Source organism: Mustela nigripes, chromosome 3 (genome assembly GCF_022355385.1).
Source record: "Mustela nigripes isolate SB6536 chromosome 3, MUSNIG.SB6536, whole genome shotgun sequence".
Lineage (NCBI taxonomy): Eukaryota > Metazoa > Chordata > Mammalia > Carnivora > Mustelidae > Mustela > Mustela nigripes.
This window is the reverse complement of record NC_081559.1, coordinates 72,424,401-72,439,391: the sequence shown is the minus strand read 5'-3', so window position 1 is coordinate 72,439,391 and position 14,991 is coordinate 72,424,401. Positions and strand designations below refer to the sequence as shown.

The window sequence follows — 14,991 nt, the reverse complement described above, 5'->3', positions numbered from 1 at the left end:
CACAGAGAAAATATTTATATAATTAAGATTTGCGAAGGCTTCTTTCTTAAAACTACTACAATGCATTCATAGTAAAGCATTTTTACTAGACCAAAGATATTACCACTCAAAAACCAATACCTAGATCTTGACATGAAATACACAGCTGATGGAATTCTTATAAAATTAATAGAGTCTGGACTCATGGAAGAAGTGCTCACTTATCCAAGAGGGTCTGACAATAGTAGTTTAAAAGAAAAAACATAATTCTTGGGGTGTCTGTGTGGCCCAGTTGGTTAAGTGGTCAACTCTTGATTTTCGCTCAGGTTGTGATCTCAGGGTCGTGTGATCCAGCCCCACCTCCAGCTAGGAGCTTAGTGCAAGTCTGTTTAGATTCTCTTTCCCACCCCTTTGTCCCCAGGCCCCTGCATGTGCTCTCACACACACACTCTCTCTCTCTCTCAAATAAATAAATAATCTTAAAAAAATATATATAATTCTTCATTTGCAACAACATGGATGGACCTCAACACTACTGTGCTAAGTGAAGAAGTCAGACAGAGAAAGACAAATTCCATGTGATTTCAATTACATGTGGAATATAAAAAAAGGCAAAACAAAACAAATGAGCAAAAAACCAAACACTCTCTTAAGTATTGAGAACAAACCGGTGGTTACCAGTAGGAAGGGAGTAAGAGGATGGACAAAATAGGTGAAGGGCTTAAGAGGTACAAACTTCCAGTTATAAAATTAAAAGTCACAGAAATGAAAAGTATAGTATAAGGAATATAGTCAATAATATTATAATAACATTGTATGGTAACTATACTTATTGTCATGAGCATTGAGTAATGTGTAGAATTGTTGAATCAATATGTTGCACACCTGAAACTAATATAACATGTCAATTATACTTGAATAATCATTTTTTTTTTAAAAAGAAAAACCTCCAGGCCATGTCTATTTATCTATCTATCTACCTAAAAATATATATTTTATTCTTTAAGTTTAATTCTCAACAATAGAAATTTGCTTGATCTTTTAGTCTTTAGTCCTTAGTTGTGCCATATGGTGTCATATATGTGTGTATATATATATATATATATATATATATATATATACACATATATATATATGTATGATTCTCTTTTGAATATTTTGAATATTTGCTATGCTAAAAGTAATCAGGAATTACTTTTGTTTTATTTTCTTCAATGGCATCCATCCATAGATTTGTCACAAGATCTTAGATTAATGGGGTTATTTGACATTGCTAAAAATATTCCAGACTCAAGGCATTTGATAGGTTTGCCAAATAAAATACTGGGGGAAAAAAGTCACTGGGAGATATTGTGGGGTGAGGTTGGGGGAAGAACATGAATATTCTGGGATGTGGCTTTGAGTTTTCCATATTTGTTTCTAGCCTTTTTTTTTTTTTTAAAGATTTTATTTATTTATTGGACAGACAGAGATCACAAGTAGGCAGAGAGAGAGAGAGGAGGAAGCAGGCTCCCTGCCGAGCAGAGAGCCTGATGAGGGACTCGATCCGAGGACCTGAGATCATGACCTGAGCCGAAGGCAGCGGCTTAACCCACTGAGCCACCCAGGCGCCCTGTTTCTAGACTTTTTAATTTGGAAAGAGTAAAAGTAGGGTTTCTAGGTAAAAACACAAGACGCCTAGTTAAATTTGAATTTCAGATCAAGAACAGTATTTTTAGTAACAGTATGTCCCCATTTTGCAAATATTGATTGTTGATCTGAAATTCAAATTTAACTGGGTAATCCTGTATTTTTATTTGCTAAATCTGGCAACCCGATCTACATGGCTCAGTTTATGCTCTAAGGCGTATTATGATTTCACTAATGGAAAGATAGGCATTAAGGCCACTCGTAATATAAGCAGTGAAGCATTGTGGGAAATGGAGAGCTTCTTTTAAGATCATTTTATTTTTTACCCCTTGATTCACCAAATATCTATTGAGTACCAACTAAGTATCAGGCACACTCCTAGGGACAGGCTATCCATGGGGGACCCAAACCAGACCTGATCCTTCCGAGTGCTTCCAGTATAGGGGGGGAAGCAGGTGATGAACAAGCTCACTAATTACGCCAACTGTGGTAAAGTGGTGTGAAGTGGACAAAAGTCTTTCTCTGCAATAATTGTCTGCTTCACTGATTCAAACAGTTTCAATTAAGTGGAGTTGATGGCTCCTTTTTTTTTTTTTTTTTTTTTTAATAATAAAGGTTGTGGGCAAATTTGATTTAAACAAGGTGAGTGGGTGGTGTGCCCTGAATACTACAAGCCTGGCTAAGCACCATCTGGTGGTAGAGATTTTGAATTTCAGCTTGAATTTTTGTGGAATTTTCTTTGTTAAAGTAAAGATAAATTTTGAAAATTAATCTGCAAAGAGAGACTTATAAGTTGTAAGAAATGTTAATAAAATGACATCCAAATTAAAGTTATCAGAATAGGGGCGCCTGGGTGGCTTAGTGGGTTAAAGCCTCTGCTTTCGGCTCAGGTCATGATCCCAGGGTCCTGGGATAGAGCCCCACATCGGGCTCTCTGCTCAGCAGGGAGCCTGCTTCCTCCTCTCTCTCTGCCTCTCTGCCTACTTGTGATCTCTGTCTGTCAAGTAAATAAATAAAATCTTAAAAAAAAAAAAGCTACGAGAATAAAACAGAACTAAAAGAAAAAAATCCATTCAGTTATTTTTGCATTGAAAATATCTATAAGTACTTATGATCCAATGAAAATAATACTTAGGATGACACAATACTCTACCAAATACTTATATGACAAAAATGTAATTAAATATTAATACAAGAGCTGTAAATTGATTATTTGTGTGCCAACCATTTGACACGGATTATCCCATATAACCTTCCTAATAACTGATTGAGGTACAGGACCACATCACAGAAGTTTCCCCATTAGAAAATATCTTGGCTTTTAATAACCAAACCTCATAGAACATATTTCTTTCTCAATACAACATTTTTTAAAAGACTTTATTTATTTGACAGAAGGAGAGGAAGAGCACAATCAGGGGGAGCTGGAGAGGGTGAAGCAGGCTCCCCACCAAGCAGGGAGCCCATGTGGGCCTCAATCCCAGGACCCTGGGATCATGACCTGAGCCGAAGGCAGATGCTTAAGGACTGAGCCACCCAGGTGCCCCCTCAATACATTTTTGTGCCTTTGTTTATATTGGGAAAAAATATACTTCCTGAAAACTCTGTAATTTTTTTAAATAAAATGAGGTGTAGGAAAAATTTTGATTTACATTGCAGATAGACTTGGTCTAACATCCAAATCATGTGTAGACAGACATGTTGGGAATCACACAGAATTTAACAATGAGGCTGTGCATCTCGGTTGTCCCTGCTGCTAAGAAAGACGACTCCTCCCGATTTGTCACCACAGGCTGCTAATATTTAGCTCTTGTTTTTGCTTCATAGTATCTGACAGTGTGTCGCCTCCCAAAGATGAGAAGTTGTTGAGAAAACTATGGGAAAATAGGCGAGTGATCAAAGTGCTGACAATGGGAGAGAAAATTCTACTGAATAGAGAGCAATGTTTGATTAAGACGTTTTGGTTATTATCAGAAGATAAATAATTGATGCAATTTATAACCTAACATTTTTTGTTTCATACATACAGATTCATTTTACTGTGTTTTCATTAAGTTTTAGGAAGCCCCGGTAGCTTTTATCATGTATTATAATTTTTTTCAATGAAAAATAATGGAAAACAGGCTCCCTGTGGGTGTTTTCAGGTGGAACCTGATTTTCAAGAATAGATTACTGGTGTTAAGCAGGAGATACCTGGGATCAAGCCCCACATTGGCCTCCCAGCTCAGTGGGGAGTCTGCTTCTCCCTCTACCCCTCCGCCCTGCACATGATCCCTCTTTCTCTCTCAATAAACAAATAAAATCTTTAAAAAAAAAGGAATGGGATTGGTAGCATGAAACATACAGCGTGTATAAAGTGCATGTGTGTGTGTGTGTGTGTGTGTGTGTGTGTGTGTGTGTGTATGCCTTGTAACATACTAACACTGACTTAAGCAAATGTGTGTATATTTGTCTTACATAACAAAAAGTCTGAGGCAGGGCAGTCCAGGGCCAGACTCATTTCTCTCTCCCATTCTGCTCTACTGTCCATTACAAAGCATCACTCACACTCCTAGTGGTCACTTGCCAGATGCCAGATTTTGCTGTACCCCAAAACTTGCAGCTGTTTTTCAGAGAAGAAAAAGGAAAGAGGCAGCCAGCCCCACCATTCCCACTTGTATTTCACATTCTCACTCCTCATGACTGCCCTAGCTGCAGGGAGCCGTGAATTCAAGCCTCTGAATCATAAGTTACAATGAGCTTATTACCACAGAGCTTGAGATCCTGCTGACCTAAGGCATCATCAGCTGTGGTTTGGCTGTGGCTATGCTCTTCATTTTGGGACCCTGGCTAAAGGAGCAGCCCTTCTGGGGGGCCACACGCTTCCCACAGTGGAAGGGCCCAGGAGATGGCAGAACCATGTGATGGCTCTTACAGACTGCTCAAAAACAGTATCTGTCACTTTTCCCCACAAGGCGTTGGCTAAATTTAGTTATATATTAAGGCTGTCAGGAGGACAGAGAAATATAATCCTCTTACAAAAAACATCACAGATGCTTGGGCATATCAATATAATCTTTCCTATGTGATAAAAGCAAGCTAGTGAGACTAGACCGGAAATGGAAGTTGAGTCAGCCGTCTGTAGTGTCTGCCACAGTTCACACACACACACACACACACACACACACACCCCACACACGAGCGCACGTCCACACACCACCCACAACATTTTTATTTATTTATGTTCCAGAGTATTCCACAGAGCAAGTATTCATGTCCTTTTGGAACTGTGGTCTTGAGTCACATCATGTCCCTTTGACAAAATAACTACCTATAAAAACATCCTGACTTAAAATACTTCGCCTTTAATGGGGACTACAGTTCAATTCAGCATTATAGTAGATTCCTTTGCAATTGCACAAGTAACAATCTGTGTCACGGTTATTGGAAATTTTGTGTACATTAAAATCCACTGTTGAAGACAGTCTCTTCAGTAAATGGTGTTGGGAAAACTGTACAGCTACACACAAAGGAGTGAAACTGGACCATTGTTTTACACCATTTACAAAAATAAATTCAAATTGGATTAAAGATTTGAATGTAAGACCTGAAGACATAAAACTCCTAGAAGAAAACATAGGCAGAGAAACTTTTTGACACCAGCCTTAGCAATATTTTTTTGGACCAGCCTCCTCAGTTAAGGGCAAAAAAAGCTAAAATAAACAAATGGGACTTCATCAAGCTAGAAAGCTTCTGCACAGTAAAGGAAACCGTGGACAAAACAAAAAGGCCGCCTACTGAATGGAAGAAGATCTTTGCGAATCAAACATCTGATACGTGGAACCTAAAAACAAAACAAAAGAACAAATGAAACAGGGGCGCCTGGGGGCTCAGCCTGTGAAGTGTCTGCCTTCTGTGCAGGTCATGACCCTGGAGTCCCCCGGATCGAGCCCTGTATCTGGCTCCCTGCTCAGTGGGGAGTCTGCTTCTCCCTCTGCCCTGTCCCCAACTCTTTCTCTTTCTCAAATAAATAAATAAAATGTTAAAAAAAAAAAAAAAAAGAAAAGAAAAGAAACAAAACAGAAACAGACTCATAGAAACAAGAAACAAACTTCTGGCCACCCTAAAGGGGAAGAGTTGAGCAGGGGGAGGTGCAGATGAAATAGGTAAAGAGGATGAAGAGATCCAAACTTCCAGTTAGAAAACTAAATCCTGGGATATAATGTGCAGCATAAGAAATACAGTCAATAACATTATACTAACTTCATGGTGACAGATGGTAACTAGATTTATCATGGGCATCATTTTGTAATGTGTGAGACTATCAGATCACAATGGTGTATACCTGAAACTAATAGGATATGGTATGTCAATTGCACTTCAATTAAAAAATCCACTATTGTCAAGGTGATATAATGAACTGTGTTTATTTATAAGCCAGGAGAATTTCAGAGAATAGTCATGTCTAGGTATTAAACAGTTTGCTTTCCCTTTTCTTCTTAATTAGGTGCTGTCATACCATGCAACATGTTCAAAAGCCGAAGTTGACAAGTTTAAGGTAAGAAAGCAAAGTGTGCCGTGCTAGTATGTCATGTTAAGTTCCACACAGCATTCTGACCAGTTGTCACTTGCCTCTGTAGAATCGTTCCTGCCCACTAGGTATTAGGGAAAAGAACTGGGCAAAGGTGTGTTTTGAATATTTCAGTCTTAGAGGGGAAAAGGGACTTACATATATAACTGAGTAGCCCCTTCATGATCATTTAAATGACTCAGTATTTATTTCTTTCCACTTGTTAAGTAAGTGTGATATTAGAAAAAAATCTGTGTAATATTATGAGAATCGGGATACCTGGCTTTAACATTCGTTTTTCCTCCAACTTTCTGTTCACTTAAAATCTGTATAGTTTCATCTGTAAGAATAAGTGAAGAGATTAGGATAATACTAGCTAACATTTGCCAGCTGCCTACTATGGACCACAATACAGAGCATTTTACCTATATAATTCCTTGGAGTTTCCTAACCCTGTGAAGTACATAGTCATACAGATGAGTCAGTTGAGGCGTGGAGATAGTAAGTAGACAGGCCAAGGCCAAATGATTGTAAGGGGTAGAGCCAGGCAATCTGTCCCTGAAACTGCAATTCCTAACCACTGTGTTCATTGCTGTTCAGTGGAAGCTTCTTTCAACTCCAACATACTGTAAGTCTGTGAATGAGTCTTACATATTCTTTACCTTTGTTTTTTTAAGATTGTATTTGTAAGTAATCTCTACCACCAACAGGGGGCTCGAACTCACAACCATGAGATCAAGTCACATATTCCAGCTGATTCAGCCAGCCACCCTAGATATTCTTTTTCATCTCAGTCACCACCATTCTCGTAAAGGCAGCACCAGAATTCTTGTTCCTTGCCCTGCATTTCTATCCAGTCGTGGTCAAAATGTGAGAGTGTGGGAGACCTGAGTTTCCTCCCTTTTGAAGGCTTTGGTCTCTGCCTTTTTAAGTGTTTAAGGAGGTTCAGAATGATCAGCTTAGCAAACACAACAGTAAGAAAGATAGTGTTTTGTATTGGTATTTGTATGTAATAACCCTTGGTGGCTACTCTTCTAAGAGTTTCATTTGCATACAGATGCATTCATCTTCCCAGGAACAATGGTCCAGAGACCTTTGGGCCTGATCCCTGCATCAGATCTTTAGAGTTGGGGCACACAAATAAAGAAAGGGGATAAGGGAAGACTCCAAACTCAGAGTGGGGATGAGGGGACTGCTCAGAAGGGCAGGGAGCAGCACACTGACCATGGGTGCAAGCCAGCTGCACGGGCTCCAGCCAGGGATATATGGTGTCCTTGGCTCAATGGGAGGCTTAGGAAAAGAGCTGCAGGAAAAGAGTGACCCAGACCAGGGCGGACATGTTGCCAGCAAGAGGTGACAGCTGACAGCAGAAGGAGGAGATAGAACACCCCAAACTGTGGCAGTCAGGGCCTGTTGTTAGGGAGATAAACATCCTGCGTATCAGCTAGAATGTGAATGTCGTCCAGGTATCCCTTCCTGTATGTTGTGTTCACTGCTCTATCCCTATGGTTCTGGGAACATGGTGATACTTAGTAAATATGTGTTGGATGAGGAAGGAAGGAAGGAAGGAAGGAAGGAAAGAATCCATAAAGCATCAGTGTTCTGTAATTCAAAACAATTATTCATTAAGAATATGTTAAAACCATGGTTACCTATGATTATTTTTTGTATCTTCTATCTATTTTATAAATATGTCCATGAAAAGTAGGTACAGCTTTTGTACTTTAATAAAGTTTAGTTACCTAGAAATCCGATTTAGGGAAATAACTTGCCACCAATATTTTACTGTTCTTACTGTTTTATATGTTTACTGTTATTTTATTATCATCATTGCTAAAATAAGGAAAGGACCAGCAGGGAGAAAGACAGTAAGTCTTACAGTGGGACAGATACAACTGTGGGAGCTATTTGATGGGACACGTACAGAGGCACAGCAGGTCAAAATCGATAGCTGTGTACCCTCTAAACATACCGCCCTTTGTTTGGCTTTAATTCTTAATTCCATAGAGTAAGGAAAACACTGCTGTCTTGGAGTTTGCCATGCTTTTCTATTGTTAGCTGGCAAACATACTAAAAATAGCAAGTATTTAAATTTGAGATCAAAGGGTTATTTCATCTTAAAATTATCAAGAATGTTAACTTAACTGATTTATTCCAGATTTTATCCTGAAAGATATTGGTAAGTATCTTATTACAATGTAATTGAGATATAGTAGATAATTTCAACCTAATGGCTTTCTTTTTCCTGATATACAAAGTAAACAAAGCATTACCATAATTGGTGGCTGATGTCTTATAACTGCAGCAATAACATTAAAATGTAGTCAGCTTAAAATAATCCTGCACATAGACACTGAAAGTATTTACTGAAATTTCACACTGGAGTGTGTGTAGTGGCAGTTTCCTAACATTGTAGCTAAATAGCAGTAAATAAATGTTTTGTTTTGACCCAAATGTACAGATAAACCAAGCTTGCATTCGAATATATTGTAACCTCTGCTACTTAGAATAATTTTTTAACAGAGATAGTAAAGAAAACAGAGAGAGATTTGAAATCTGGAATCAGAGTTATCCATAAAACTTCATCATTTCAGGATGGCTGAGTCAATGTATTCGGTTATGTGCAGCTGGGCCAAGGTATTGATCAGTGATTCAGAGATGAAGTCAGGATTTGGAAGGAAATACCATCCTCTGGTGCTGACAAGGACCTGGAGGTCAAATACACACTTACATAAGCCAGACTCCGGTAGCAGCCCAAACCGTGCCACAGCTGGGATTCAGATATGTTGAGAACACCACTGAAAAGGGTTTGTTTACACGAGAGACTGGGAGGCCTCCTGGTTAAGAACACTTGTTAGTGGAAATCGAGGCCACAGGCCTCAGTGTCTAAATGATTTCAAGATCAGCGTGCGGTTTGTCTCTTGGATTTGTCCCTTACCCCAGCCTCCTATAGATACATCTTCTCAGCTAAAAATGTGAATGGAAAGGTATGGACCTCAGTACAGTTTCAGGGCAATGAGTGACCCCGAGAGCATGAGGGTTCCAGAGTGCGGATAGAACGCAACAGAAAATGGCAGCCTAAGAGAAAGGAAGCCTCATATAGACTAGAGGGAAAGTACCTTCTATCAAAATGACCAGCAGAAGCTGAAGGAGTCAAGGCAAGCTAAGTGGTCACATTTTAAGGATAAGTAAGGTATACATACCCTGAGAACTCTCAGAAATAAGTAGGAGAGATGGAAATCCCATAATATTGAAGAGTATAATACATACCATTAATTACTTTCAGTTCACTACCATTTGTACTCCTCAGTGAGATAGTTTCAAGGAACATAGATTTCACAGATGATAAACCTATAGCCAATCTTTAATAATCATTAATGCAAGGCTAATATCACCTTACCTTTTTTCATATCTTGTCTTCCTATTCCATACCTGTCTGTGTTTGTGGATTTCTTTTCCTATTGTAGAGTGCCAGGGTAGAGGGAAAAGATGTTTTCATTTCTGTTTTGTTTTGTTCTATTAGCTACGTTTCTCCTGTTGGGAAAAGTCTCTTCATGGGTGAGTGGTGGTAGGTAGATGAAGGGTGGTCAAAGTGTGAAAAACACTCTAGAACTTTTCCTGGATTATCTAGCCAGAATAAGTAGATGAAACAACATGTAGTTGCTCATCTAGGAATGTCAGAACCTAAGATGATTTTTGTGGTTCTGATATATTATTTACACATTGGGAAACAGTCTTTTTTGGAGAGTCATCTAAACACAAAAAGATCACAGAAATTCCTGGAACTAATGAATTAAATTTTTCAAAGTCTGGTTGAGGTTATAATGTTAATAATTTGTCCTTTATGGGCTGGTTGCCCTGTGCATCGAATGAGGAAATGAAAGAATGGTTTTTATCCTCATTAACATTTACTGATCTTCCTTGAACTTGAAATAAGAAAGGTGTGACCAGAAAATTTGTGCAGATTTTAGTGCCTGTTTTTATCTCTTGTGCTCTGTGCTAACGGGAATAATGTATAAAGACCATATTGACAATTAGATCTCTTTGAAGATGACTGGTTTAAAGGCTTTTAATAACCTAAAGATGCCAGCTGTGATAACATAAGAAAATGAGTTTAGCACAGCAATTATATGCTCCTGTAATTTTATGCACTTTCCTAAGATTCCAATGCGGTGGACAGACCAAACAGTTACCACTATATACGCCAGTTTACCAATTAAAATCAACTCATGGATGTTCCCGTGTTATATTGCCACCTTTTATCATCCCTTCTTTCAATTCCAAACTGCATGGGTTATGGCTGCAATCAGAGATGAACTCGTTTACGGCACCATTTAACTGCCTCAGTAATTAAACACCGATAACTCATGTTGGGTGTTTGGGCTTGGACTACCTCTTGCGTATTTCAAGTTATCAATGTTAATGCCTTGACCACAAATTAACATCCTGGTAAAGTAAATAAAATAAAGTGCCCAAGAAGAGGTACCCCCTGTGGCCTTTATGTACCAAAAGAAGAATGGCCACATCAGAAATAGCCTCTTACAACCTTCTCTGTAAGACAGTAGGTAGGGGACAGACTGGACAATGGGATGGGGTGTGCTAGGCTTTTTTTTTTTTTTAAGTAATTAAGTTTGAAGAGACACCTTTGATCCGTGAAATAGTCAAAGGTTATCATAAGTCCTGACAGTTGTGCGGGTAGATGTGTCTGTCATAGGTCCTACACAAGGGTCCCTGCACAAGGAGGAAGGTGTTGGGGCTCACCCTCACTCGGCTAGTCAAGGAATGGGTTGCCTCTTCTCGACTGAACTCCCAATGGATGCACCTTTGTCTAATTGCACAGAGGCAGAACATGTGCTGCCTACTTCCCCACCAGCTCTATTTCCAGAGCTGTGGAAATAGTCCAGTCCTTGCACTGGCCTCTTGCAGAGGAAAACCTCATGTAGACAGAGGATAACATCGTGGCACTTACCCTAACCCAAGTAAAGAGGCAGCTGCCAAGGAGGGGAGGGGTCAGGAGGGGTCAGGATGCCTCAGGAGCCCAAGCAGAGCTCCATGTGGTAGAGGCTTGGGGAGCTCATGTTCCCCCACCGCAGTCAGTAGGAAGCATCTAAGGGCTCCTTCTTGGTAGGCTGGGTGCTTCCACAGAGACACCATCCACGACCTCAGGATGCCTACTAGGGAAGAAGACCTTCATCTTGTTACTCCAGCCTCCGCCCTCCCAGTCTTCCTGAAATGCCGCCTTTGGAAATCCCAACAACCAACCACTTTCCGGTTCACCTCTGCTTACTTGTAACGTTGTTTAAAAGCTGTCCTCGCTCCACAAATAAGTGAAACCATATGATAATTGACTCTCTCTGCTTGACTTATTTCACTCAGCATAATCTCTTCCAATCCCGTCCATGTTGCTACAAAAGTTGGATATTCATCCTATTTGTGGAGCGTAACAAATAGCATGGAGGACAATGGGAGATGGAGCAGAGAAGGGAGTTGAGGGAAATTGGAAGGGGAGGTGAACCATGAGAGACTGTGGACTCTGAAAAACAATCTGAGGGGTTTGAAGGGACGGGGTGGAAGGTTGGGGGAACCAGGTGGTGGGTATTGGACAGGGCACGGACTGCATGGAGCACTGGGTGTGGTGCAAAAACAATGAATACTGTTACACTGAAAATAAATTTTAAAAACTTAAAAATAAATAAATAAATAAAGCTACCCTCACAGCAGTCGAGGAATCATCTTACACCTAACCTAGCCAGTCTCCTCTCTTGTCCCCACCTCTTGACTTGAGGGCGTTGTTGTTACCTTAAATAGTATCTATACCAAGTTTAATTTCCGAGATTTTTTTCTTTTTATCATCAGGGAGTTCTTGAACCTTCCGCAGGAAACTGGCTGCAGGGAGAACCTCTGGGAATCTGCATCCAAAAGGGCCTGTCCTGCTCCTGGGGCAGGAGGCTGAGCTGGGCAGCCTGCATTGCTTATGACATGTCCATAAATCCTTGGGGTGCTTTGTGTCCAAATGTCCGCATGTTCATATGGGCTTCTCTTTATGAACTGTCTCTTCGAGGAATGCTAGGTCAGATAAAAGATAGTTACACTGTGGGTGCCTGGGTGGCTCAGTGGGTTAAGCCTCTGCTTTTGGCTCAGGTCATGATCTCAGGGTCCTGGGATTGAGCCCCGAATCAGGCTCTTTGCTCAGCGGGAGCCTGCTTCCCCTCCACCCCCTGCCTCTCTGCCTACTTGTGACCTCTCTCTGTCAAATAAATAAGGAAAATCTTTTAAGAAAAAAAAAAATTACACTCTGTCACTGTTGAGTGTCAACAACACAGAGGAGGCAACGGTGTGAGAGGAGCCTGGGCTGTCAGCCCAGGCTTGCCTACTGCTGCACTATGCGGCTATGAGTTGAGGGCTCTTTAAAAACTCACCTGGCCAGGCACCTGGGTGGCTCAGTGGATTAAAGCCTCTGCCTTCGGCTCAGGTCATGATCTCAGGGTCCTGAGATTGAGCCCCGCATCAGGCTTTCTGCTCAGCAGGAAGCCTGCTTCTCCCTCTCTCGCTGCCTGCCTCTCTGCCTACTTGTGATCTCTGTCAAATAAATAAATAAAATCTTTAAAAAAAAAAAACTCACCTGGCCAAGCTCCATCCCATGGCGACCCCGACCTCCTCTCTAATCAACTTCAACAGTCATCATTTGATTCCTCTTTCCGTTTGGAAACAAAACAGGGACACCATCTCTGAAAGGTCATGAGGAATGTTGACTTTCCCTGGAAGGAAGCATGTGCCTGGAAGGGTTCTCCCATCTTCTTGCTTCCACACACTAATACAGCTGGTCCACTGTACACCTGGAGTGGCACACATGAAGGCCCAGGGAGTCTACCCTATGGGAACAAAATAAAGGGCAGTTCACTTTTGGTTTCAGAACAGTGATAGGTCCTAAAGGTCCAAGGAAGACAGGAGTGGAGGACAGTTGTATGGCCCAGTTAGAGTGCTGACTTCTGAATGATGAAGGGAGCTATAGAGGCCAAGGTGGTCAGAACTTTCCAGAACATTGGGCATCTGGGACTGTATCACTCTCCTTCTTTCTGGTTTGCCTCTAGTTAACGCAATCTATGACAACAGGCATGGTACTGGGAAATAAAGAACTGATACGCCCTCCCCTCAGTGATGGTGATTTGACTTAGCAATCATGATGGTTGGTTTTCTCTCTGCATCTCCTTCAGTACATAGGAGCCACAAACCCCTTCCCTCCCTATCCTCTCCAGAGGCCCACGTTGAATATAACTGTCCATTCACCTTTGAGTCCTCACACTTCCTCACTCCCATGGGCTCTTCCCTCCATTTGGACTAAACATGTCTCCCACGCTCCCCCACCCATCCCACACTTAACCCTCATCTGCACACTCCCAGTCATCACTAGCTCAGATCCTCATTCTTCTTTCTCGTGCAGACATTTGGTATGAAGCTCTCCTAGCTGGTCTCCCTGCCTCCCTTTATCTCTCACTCTTTTTTTATTCTTTAAGTCAGCTCTTAGACCACCATAAGATCTGCTCCCAAATTCATCCCGTGCATAGTGGCCAGATTAACAGTATTCTGCTGGTGCTGGTTTCCATCTTATAAAGCTCAACATCTTCTATAAGCCTCTAGATTCCATCATTTCAAATCCTTCATTTGGACATTAAAATGGGTGGAAGACCAGTGGGAGATACAGGCTTCCAGTTACAGAATGAACGAGTCACAGGAATAAAAGGTACAGCAGAGGGAATGTAGTCAATGATACTGTAGTAGCATATGGTGATAGACGGGAGCATAGCGTAACGCGTAGAGAAGTTGAGTCACTGTGTTGAACACCTTAAACCGATGTGACCTTGTGTGTCAGCTATACTCAAAACATCTAAAATAAATAACTACATTCATTATAATAATACTTCTAAAAAGTGCTTTGAACTCTCAGCTCCAGTTCACTTCTCCATCCTATCTCCCATGTTCCCATTGACCCACTCTTCACATGAGCTCTATTTGATATTTTCTGTCCATTCTCTGATCTCTGTTCCCATTCCTGTTTCCATCTCAGCGTAGTTAGAGTCCTGACGGTCCATCAGCTCCTGCTCAGTCGTGCTCTCCGTGTAGTCATTCTCACTGTAATTCAGGCAAAAGTAATCTGCTTGTTTGCCATTTTTTCATTATACTTATCAGTTTCTACCTTGTGATATAAATCTTTGTGCACCTGTCCATTCACCTGATTAAACCAGGAACATTTTCAGAGCAAATCCTGGTCTTACTCACTTTCATAACCCTTGTATTTCCGTAAGTCATGTCTTGCCCCTGGGAGCTGGAAAATTTCTACGAAATTCATTGAACAATTTGCGGTTTTATTGGCAGAGGTGGTTACATGTGAGTAGAATTTGGAAACAAACATCTATGACAATAAGAGTGTCTGCAAATTGTATCTCAGCACCTTGTTTTAAGTTCTAGGTTGCTAGTTTCCTAAAAAGACTGAACTATATGAAAATAAAGAGATTCAATTTTTTCAGTTAGGATACTCTCTTTGGAGTGTTCAGTAATGACAATATCTGCACAATATAGACACAAAGTATATATCTTAATTAATAAATATTTTGTTGCCAAAAAAAAAAAAGGCTAACCACCATTTGAGCCTTGAGCAAGTCATAATCACTGATCACAGATATATAAGAATATATATAAAATATAATAATAATGTCAAAGTTTATAGTACTTTGACAGTTATGAGACTGTGACACAAAGACATGAAGTGAGCAAATGCTTTTGGAGGAATGCCACTGATACACTCACTCAACACAGGGCTGCCATAAACCTGCAAC

At 40.6% G+C, this 14,991-nt stretch overlaps 1 protein-coding gene across 1 annotated transcript in view; it reads left to right on the top strand.

Moving 5' to 3' along the window:
- The window catches only part of PDE11A (phosphodiesterase 11A), a 388,241-nt gene that overhangs the window by 249,047 nt on the left and 124,203 nt on the right, over window positions 1-14,991 (top strand). The window contains exon 10 of the mRNA XM_059392799.1: window positions 6,095-6,145. Within this exon, the coding sequence (XP_059248782.1) occupies window positions 6,095-6,145 (51 nt within the window). The remainder of the gene's footprint in view (window positions 1-6,094; window positions 6,146-14,991) is intronic.